The 10,258-nt window shown below is 44.1% G+C and overlaps 1 protein-coding gene across 1 annotated transcript in view; it reads left to right on the forward strand.

Moving 5' to 3' along the window:
• Impg1 (interphotoreceptor matrix proteoglycan 1) overlaps positions 1–8,661 on the forward strand; it is a 112,653-nt gene extending 103,992 nt beyond the window's left edge. Inside the window, exons 14-16 of the mRNA XM_055602500.1 lie at positions 2,847–3,042; positions 6,870–6,936; positions 8,584–8,661. Coding sequence (XP_055458475.1) covers positions 2,847–3,042; positions 6,870–6,936; positions 8,584–8,661 — 341 coding nt within the window. The remainder of the gene's footprint in view (positions 1–2,846; positions 3,043–6,869; positions 6,937–8,583) is intronic.
• Positions 8,662–10,258: the final 1,597 nt, after the last annotated feature.

Consider the following 10,258-nt stretch of genomic DNA (forward strand, 5'->3'; position numbering starts at 1 on the left):
GGGGGGGGGGGGAGGGGGGGGGGGGGGGGGGGGGGGGGGGGGGGGTCAGGGGAGGTGGAAGGAAACCTGTTATATTTATTTTGTAGGATATATTTTTTAACTTCTATTTTATTGCCTTTTTTTAAAATAGGAATTTCACGGCTTTGCCCAAGCTAGTCTCAAAAGCCAGATTTTGAGCAGACCTCACAAAGTGGCTAGACGTACAGGTGCATGTCATGTATACTTATTTTTGATAAACATATAATAATTTTACACATTTATTGAATACGATGTAGTGTTTCAGCACTATGTATACATTTTGTTCTCTTCAAGACGATATGTCCATTATCTTAAACACTTACTGTTTATGATGAGAATATACAAAACATTCTCTTCTAGCTATTTTGAGGAACAAAATGCATCATTATTAGTCATGGTCACAGGACCGTGTCATGGAGACTTAGGATTTTCTCCTCTTATCTGACAATAACTTAGCACCTGCAAACCAACCCTTTCCCACCCTCCCTCCTACCTACTGTTCCCAGAATGTGGGGACCGTTATTCTACTCTCAAATTCAATGTTTTTAACTCCCATGTGTGAGTGGGATCATGCCATGTTTGTTTTTCTGTGTCTCCATAATGTCCTCCATGCGTTACAAATGAAAGGATTTCTTGGGTCCTGTGTGTGTTTTTCACATTTTCACTTTTATCTTGGGGTGGGGGTGGGGTTAAGACAGAGCAGACAGCAGGTGCGGGCAGAAGTCACAAGAGTGCGTCAGATCTCCTGGAATATAGTTACAGGTGATTGTGACATGATCCAGTGTGGGAGCTGGGAGATGAACACGGGTCTTCTGCAGAAACAGCACTGAATCGCTGTGTGTATGTGTGTGGCCTGCTTTACCCATCAGTTAAAGGACATTTAGGTTGTTCTCAGTGTGAGCAGTGCTGCAGTGAATGTGAGAGCACAGATGTACTGATTTCACCTCCTTTGAGTGAAGAGACACCACGACCAAGGCAAATGATATCAAAGAAAGTATTTCATTGAGGTCTTGTTCAGAGTTTCAGAGGGTTAGTCCATTCTCATCAGGGCAGGGAATGCACCAACATGTTGCCAGGCACAGTGATGGAGAAGTGGCTGAAATTGTTGTGGATTACATCCTTACTCACAGGCAGCAAAGAGAAAGAGATCCTGGGCCTGGTATGGGCTTTTTGAAACTTCAAAACCCACCCCAGCGACACATTTTCTTCACCAAGCCCACACCTACTTCAACAAGGCCACACTTTCAAACAGATATACTCCCTGGTGACTAACCATTCAAATACAGGAACCTATGGAGCCATTTTTTTTTTATTCAAACCACAGCAAGAGTGGTATTGCTGGGTCACTGGTGGCTCTGGGTTTAATTGGGGACTGCCAGCATTCTGTTTTCCATAATAACTGAACAAATTTATAGTCTCCTCAATAGTCACGTAGTATTTTTAAAAAGAAACTTTTTAGACAGCATCTCTCTTTTTAGTATAATGCATATCAAATTCTGCTGAATCAGAGTTCTATAAATGTACCCAGGGGGGACATATTGGCACAGAGGGTTTCTGAAGTCATCATAATGCTAAATACAAACAAGCTCTGATTCTGCATATTCTAAAGCACATTCATGATCATCCTCTTTCCTTGGGCAAGAATCCTCTGTGGATCCCATGTGCCTGAAACATGCAAATCCCTGTGGTCACTGAGGTGGCAATGGGAAAGTGTTTGTTTGTTTGTTTGTTTGTTTGTTTGTTTGTTTGTTTTTGAAGTCCAAACATCTTAGTGTGGCATTCAGAAATGAGGTTAACATGCCTTCTCCACTTTGACTCTGGTCCTTTCCATTACAAGCTTCTGTTCCTTGCTGCCTGGATCTTCCCTGCTCTCTTTTCTTCCTTCCACGCCTCTCCCCATGCTGCTGTCTCTGGTAAAAATGTCTGTCCCAGTCTTAAACATGCAGGAGAGGGTAGTTTTAATATTTTATAACATTTTATTTATATGTGTATCTACTGGATATTTGTGGGCGTGTATACCGGGGCTGACAGCCTATCAGAGTCATTGCTCCCCTCCTACCCTGTGGATCCAGGGACACAATCGTGGGCCGTCAGGGTTTACTCAAGGCTTACATCAAGGCTTACTCAATAAGCCTTCTCTGTGTCCCTCATTTTAAACCCTCAGTTTAAAACGACTCCTGCGGGGCTGACATGGCTCCAAATCCTTCTTCATATTCAAACTCATAGTGGACAAGTTGGGTTCCTTTATAGAACTGACCGTGGAAATTACTTTCTGCGACTTCAGTAAAGAGTGGTTGTACACATGGCTGCCTACCCTTGGCGTGTGTACATAATGGACACAGCAATATGATGAAAAAGAAAACTCTTTCAATGCAGAACGGACAGCCATCACAGAACAGACAGCTGCCTGCAGTTCTGCCACCAGGACTTGGGGACTCTGGCCATTTGCTGCTTAGCTGTGGGACTGGTGTCAGTTCTGTAGGAGCAAGGGTAGGCTGACGGAGCCAGGGTGCTCCCAGAGTGAAGCATCCTGCGGTGTTCTAGATTTATAATCCTCCTCCTCGTGTGAACAAGGCCTCCAGATGACTTTGCTGCGCTCTAAAGTCTGTGCATAATTATAGTTGGAGCTAAATATATTATCGCCCTGGTCTAGATTCATTTATCAAAGACAGGAAGTGTGTTTCTCGCTTTCCTCCAGCTTAACCACTACAGTACAACCCACTCCAAAAACGGAGCCATGGCAATGCATTTGCTCACTCACCTTTAACTGCTGCTAGTCACACTGTTTGAACATCCATGCATTTGTCAAAACCTGTGGTCTCTTGCAGCTGATCAGGCGGATCCCTGCAGATTCGTAGACTGCGGCAAATTTGCCCAGTGTGTGAAGAATGAGTGGACAGAGGAGGCGGAGTGTCTCTGCAGACAGGGTCATGGGAGGCACAGGGCCCTGGACTACCAGGGCCTGAACCTCTGTCCCCCCGGGAAGACATGTGAGGCTGGAGGAGGACAGGCAGCTCCATGCAGGTAAGTCGAGTACGTCGGCTGCAGCCCTGAGAAGAATCCGTGCCTCATTCTCTGAGAATGCTACCGTGCGGATGAACTCGTGTCAAAAGTTCTGTTCTGGATATTTTAAGCCAAATTGTTTACGTGAACAAGGCAGGGGGCTATGTCGATGCAGGGTCCTGCTTGCCAAGAGCTTCTTCAATGTGCCCTCACCCATGAGTGCAAATACACTGCAATGCACCCAGGTGATATTCGGGGAGTCAGAATGATACATTTACAGTGTTCTGCATGTTGTTAGTAACCAAAAAGAAAAAAGTCACTTTTGTAGGTGAAGGAAATCATATGATGCTTAGAACTGGGATTCTCCAAGTTCAGCAGGCAGCGGAATCTCCCCGGAGCCTTGTGAAAACATACTCCTCTCCCCTTCCTCTGCCCTGCTTCTGACTCAGAGGTGGGGTCAGGGCTCCCGTACAGCCGGGGCTGCCATGCAAGGATCACAGCTGGGAGCCCCGTGCAAGGCTTCTGTTAGTAGCTGCACTTGTCCCGCAGAGAAGCAAGAAAGACCTGAGTCGCTTTACTGCCTTCGGCAAGCGTGGGTGGGTGTGGAGGGGCGTGGCTGAAATGTGGGGCATTCTGTCCAGAAGCCCAACAGCATCAGTCCTCATAAGAAACCTAAAAAGCACAGCAAGCTTGGAAGCCAGCGCGCTGCTTCGGTATGGCCTCGGTGTCGGTGCTGTAGGCCAAGGCCAGGGTCACTCGCCACATCTCTTGTTCTCTCCTAATGTCCATATTTCTGTAGAATTATGTAAGAATTCTAACAAAACATGGAACCAGGCTGGCTTGCTTTATACTCGGCTCACTCTTATGCTCTCTCCCTTCCATGTGTGTGTGCTCGAGTGCGAACATGCGTGCATCTGTGTGCGTGTGTGTGTGTGTGTACGTGTGTGTAGGTATAAATGTGTCACTAAATGTGTGTGGGGACCAACCTTGGGTGTCATTCCTTACCTTCCTCCTTGCCTCCTTGCTTGAGACAGAGTCTTTTGTGCACTGCTCGGTATGCCAGGCTAGTTTGATACAAGCTTCCCCGGGTTTCATTTCACTTTCCATCTCGCCAGAGGCACTGGTATTAAACACTCACCCCCTGTCAGGCTTTTCAGGCATACTGGGGACCTGAACTCAGGTCCTCATAGCTTGCAAGACAGGAATTTTATCCAGTGAGCCATCTCCACAGTCCATCGGCTTGGCTTTTTTTTAACCCTGAACATTTCCTCCTGTTATGAAGTCTTTTCTACAGTGTCGTTTGTCATGATTACAGTAGTCCCTTCTTCATAAGTGTTATAAGGCGATTTCTACCCAAGTCAGAATGGAGGAGGGAAGCTCTTCAGTGGGCATGGAAAGGAACCGAGACTTGATCAGACATCACTGTGTCCTTAGGAGAGCAGGAAACACAAGGTGTCTCGTTCTCCTCAGACCCTAGGACACACAGGAAGGGTGTGCATTATAACCTCTGCTCTCAAGGGCTTCGGCATGGGCCGGTCATGGGCCACTTCTGAGAACATGGCCAGCCTTTCTCAGCCACAGCCTCCAGGCACACAACTAAACACCTGCTTGCTGTCAGTGTGTGAGATGGTTGGCAGGCGGTTCTGGTTCCCTCACTCCCCTCTTGCTCACTCAAGTGGCCACACTCCCCGGCGCCACACAAGGCCACTCCATCTGCAAGAAACTAGAGAGGCTTCTTTTCTTCTTTATAATTCTCACCCCATCCCATGAAAGCATCAACACTTTTAAAATAATTACCTGACCGTGACTCAGAAGCTATGCTCTGGGGTCAGATTGTGGTTAAAAGTATAGTCTAGTGATCAGGTTAGAAATGACCAAGTGACCTTGAAACGGCCAAGTAATCACGCATGTATTCCTTCTCTAAGATGCAGCCTCCTTATCGGATGATGAGCCCAGCCGTGAGGTTCCTGCGGCCATCACAAAGCGCTTTCCCGAGAACATGCCCCACAGGGTATCCACTGGAGAAGTGAAGCTGGTGGTGCTCCGATGGGCTGTCTCTATGTCCATTACAGCTAAGGCGCTAACACAGCTCCCTGTGGGTTTTGACATTCTGTTTCTAAAGTTCCTTTGGAAACGAGAAAGTGTAAGGTGATCAAGTACAGTGATGTGTGGTTTCTCGGTCAGATAGCAAACCGGCACAAAATGATACTTGCAACACCAAGATGGGTGCTCAACAGGGTAAAGGCAACCTCCGATCCTTCTACCCCGGGGAATTTCTAGTAGAAAGCAGCACAGGTCAACAAAGGAAGAACGAACTAGCTACTCGGGGCTGGAGTACAACCGCTCCCCATTTGCAAAAGCAGGGTTGCCTAAGCATGAAGAGAATACATTTTAATGACTTTTGAACCGGGTATGGTAGCCCAGCACTTCAGACACAGAGGCAGGAGGACTCCTGCAAGTTCAAGACTGGCCAGTTCCAGTTTCCAGACCCCTTCACGATAAAGCAAAACAGATTTCTATAGTGTCAAAGGGTCACCCCAATGAGACACAAATCCCAGAAAACATTAAATATTTCCCTGGCAGACGCAAGCAAGGAGGGGGAGTCCAAAATGAAACCTACACGTAAACAATAAGATTAAAGAAAAATATTGTCTGTCCTGTAGACAAACTAGTGTCCATAATAATCAGACCCAGAATGTCAATAAAAGACAAACACCCTAATGATAAAGTGAGCAATGGATACAGAGGTACTATTCACAGAAAAAAGCCAAAGACCAATGAATACAGAGCACGCTCAGTCTTGCTGTGGGCAGGGACGTCCAAGCAGTTAAGATCCTCCGTGTTTGGCTAGAAAGTTAATAACACCCAGTGTCGAGAACGTGGAGCCCTGAGCGGCACCACTTCTGATATGGTCACTGCTCGTGGACCTGTACACCAGAAATGTCTTTTTGTCAGCGTCCCTAGGAAATAAAAGCGAGCTGGGTACTCCACTTTCAAACAATTTTTAAAGTTGTACTTACTAACAAGTCTGGGCCAGGCGCTTCTAGGTTCTCAGCCTCTTACCGAAAGAGTTGAAAACGAGGTCTCACGTGGAATTACAGAAGCAGCCAGGTGATGGGACAGCATGGATCAGAGAGGGACACACTAGTAGGACTGACAGTGGGCGTGACTGAGAGTACTGGAGGACCGCCGGCTGGAGCCCGGAGCCTTCGTCACAGGGCCTCAGGGAAGGAAGAGCTGGCCACTAGGGGGCATAGTTTGCGTGGCTCTCTGTCTTGATCGATAGACCGAGTTACACAATTTACTTCTCCTGCTATGCATGCGCCCCCCCCCCCCATAATGCATCCGATTTTAACCATTTGCACACCTAATTGTGCACAGGCATAAGATTAGGAGAAATAAACGTTACTTGTGAGGGAAGCTGTATACCATAACATCCTCCAGATACTCTGCCCATTTTATGATGAAAAATAGAAAGTGAAGGCGTGTCTTATAAAAAGAAAGTACATAATCTAAAAAAAAGTCTGGAATTACATACAGCAGTCAGAATTAATCCTTCCTGGAAGAGCACTCTGAACAAGAGTTCTCAGAGCCGTCACAATCCAGGCCTTGGCTTGAACAGTAACTGCCCTCCTTGCATGAAGAATTCACCCTCCCATGCTCCCCTTGAGTTTCTGTCAACCAGTGCCCAAGAAATAAGCCATCTGCAGGGAGAAACTCCGGGGGCTGCACCCGCACGGTTGGACTGGGCATTTTCACTTGTCACAGTTCCAAATCCAAAATGGCAGGAGACTGTAGATGCCCTGACTGTGGAAGCAGAAGGTAATGACACTGCTTTTTCCTCACAGGCCACCAGATCACCTCACAAACCAAGCTCACAAACCGAGCGTGAAAAAATTACGTCATCAAAGTAAGGTAAAATCGGCTTTTCTTTTGCACGTTGGTTTTAAGTAGTTTGAATTTTGAAAACAACAACAACAACAACAAAAAAAAAATAGAACCAGTTTCATACCTGCTTTAAAAAAAAAAAAAACTTTTCATGGAGATACATAAATCACCTATTCTTTATCTGGTAGACTTTCAAAACTGCGTATGAGTGGAGGAAGAGTCCTGAGGCAGGGATAGAGGCTGAATACACACCAACTGAAATGTGTCAATGTAAAGATGTCACAGAAATAAACTAAATATTTTATAATAGTCCCAATCTTTTTTTTTTAAAGTATGAGTAATCAAATGTGTTTTGCAAGACTGAAAATTTTAGAGTAATAATATTCAAGGCACGGACTATATGTTAGAAGTTATTCATACAAGTTATTCTTTTTCTTTGTTTCTTGAACTCAGCCATCCAGCCCAGGCTGGTTGTGAGCTTCACATCCTGTGCCTTGGCCTCAGGAGTGCTATGATGGGAGAAACCAGTTGTCACACCTGCCTTAATTTTCTTTTTGTTTTCAAATAGCAATCATGCAAAGCAAACCATATGTAGAAGCAGCATTATTTGTGAAACAAGATCAACTTCGGAAAGTCTTCAAAGTTCAGGTTTCTTGTAAAACAAGTTATTTTACCAAGATTGTTTTATAAAAAAGAAAATAAGTGATCGATATGGTCAGGTTATATATATAATCCGAAGGTCTTTAAGTTTCTTTTAAATGATTTTGAGGGAAAAGGTTGGACAGTTTTATTCCCAAATTACCTATATTTCTTTTTAATTACAAGAAGTCTTAGATAGTAACAATCAGTCAACCATGGCTCACTCAAGAGACAATAAAACACATTCCTCAGGCCTGAGGTGGTGACAGCGGGCATGCAATCGAAGACGCCATAACGAGAAAACTAGAAGGAATCCTTTTACTCGGTTGCACACTGGGAAGGAGGTGTGCCATCTGAATTTCTGAAGCCAGGAAAACTTAAGAAACAGATCAAGTAGGGAGATAAGGGCCATGAAATGATGACAGGCTACAGGATCTGACGCTGATAGAATTTGATGTTATTTTGAAAGGTGAATTTGCTTTCCTAAGAAAAACTGTATTCAGCTGCCAACATTCTGAGCATAGGGTCAACCCTGACAGGCAACTTGTTTCATCCAGGAGGAAGCACACAGCAATTAAATCTTGACATACCAGAGAGAGTTAAGGGCCATTCGTCAAATGAAGGTTCCCAGTGAATAAAAGAAACTGACTTTTCACTTTAAAATAGAGACACTAACAGTAACAACAAACATCGGGGCTGATGCTCCAAGGTTAGGGCTTTGTGGCGGCTGAAGGACGCATGTTTTCTGGTGGAAGAATGCTCTAACAGAGTGGTGGTACCCACGATAAGTAAGTAGGAAGAAATGTGAAATTCATGCGCAGACTATTTGCCGTCTCTAGGACACATATTTAGGTTTGAAAAAAAAAAAAAGGGATGCAGCCCCAGTGTAAAGTTAAGAATAAATGGAAGCCATTCTAACCTTTCAAAGATTTCCTAAATGGCAAACCGACTCTCTCGCCCACCAAGGGAAGTTGGACCAGAAGTAACTGCTGATTTGACCTTGCATGGCTCTTATAATAAAACTCTGTCTTCCAGGTAGCCAAGAAACGAAACTCCGAACTATCAGCTATAGGATTTGAAGAATCTGACCATCAGGATTGGGAAGGAAATTAAAAACTGAAATCAAACACATTGTATTTTAAACTATGTTGAAAGGCAACACTACTTCTTAAAGAAAAGTGTATCCATTCTGCTAGCTTCTGAAAAATGGAGAGAGATATATTCAGTGGTCAGGGATAGCCTGGCATGTAGTTAACACTGAGAACCAACATGCTCCAACTACAGAATAGTTATGTATTTGATGACTGGTTAAGCATGAGCAAGGGAAAAACATTTATTTTACTTGAAACATTTGACTGTTTTGGGATGGTACTCATGTTGAAAAACAAACAAAAAAAAAACAAAAAAAAAAAAAACAACAGGATGGCTTCTTTCTGTCTTTATTACTTAAAGTGGATTTCCAACAAGCGCAACTTGCTTTGTGACTTATACAGTGTCGAGTTTCAGGCTGTTTTATGTTTTAAAGTATACATTTAAAAGATTATCATTTGGGCTAGAGATATAGCTAAGTGTCTAAGAGTGTGTACTGCTCTTCCAGAGAACCTGAGTTTACATCCCAACACCCGAATTGCATGGTACACACACACACACACACACACACACACACACACACATTTATAACTCCAGCCACAGAGAATGCGAACACCCTCCTCTAGTCTTTGTACTCATGTGCACTTAACCACAAACAGACACACCCACATCATTTAATTAATTAATTTTTAATTGGGTGTGGGAAGGCAGGCTGGAGAGATGACTCAATGGCTAAGAACAGATGATGTTCTCACAGAGGGTCCAGGTTCAGTTCCCAGCACCCCCAAGGCCATTCACAACTATTTATAATTCCAGCTCCTGGGAATCCAATACCCTCATCTAACTGATTGCTGCAGGCACCAGGCAGCCCTGTGCAGCACATACATGCGGAGAGGCAAAACACTCATACACACAAAATGTAAAAAAAATCTAAATTTTAAAACTATTTTTATTTTAAAGATGAGCACTTGTGTGAGGGTCGTGTATGATATAGTATGGAGCACTGTGATGATTACATGTCTGTTCTACACTACAGTCTCTCTCTCCCCCTTCTCCTCCCTCGTGTGTGTTTGTATTTGTGTGTGTGTGTGTGTGTGTGTGTTCTCTCCCTCCCTCCCACCCCCACCTCTCTCCATTCTGGTTTTGTATAAGCAAAACACAGTAGATTTGCTTACACAGTAGATTATTTTGTTGCTGATGATTTCTGAACTGCTCTACAAAAGAAAGGGAAACGAAGGCTCAGAAATGCACATCTTCCTGCTGCCGCCCAAAGGAAGGTTTGAAGGAAGGCAGCGCACCAGTGAGCTGAAGAGATGTGGCTGGACAATGGCATAGGGTGCCCACTTTGCACCGGATGAACGATGTCTTCACTAAGCCCTGTACGCATCTATATTAGCACCAGTGGAATACAGTTCAGCATTTTTTGTGCTGCTTGATTAAAAAAAAAATCATATCCCTGCATCTCTTTCAAATGTCTAATTGTCAAATATATTTGAGGCAAAATCTTGAGTTTAAAAACGTAAGTACTATATTCATAGATTTATAATAAAATATATCTGTATTTTCCTAGTCATCCCATGGATTTGAAAAGCAAATTAAGTAGGTCATTTTAATACTGCTA

The sequence above is a fragment of the Psammomys obesus genome, unplaced genomic scaffold (assembly GCF_907164565.1).
Source record: "Psammomys obesus unplaced genomic scaffold, mPsaObe1.curated_primary_1811, whole genome shotgun sequence".
Classification (NCBI taxonomy): Eukaryota; Metazoa; Chordata; class Mammalia; order Rodentia; family Muridae; genus Psammomys; species Psammomys obesus.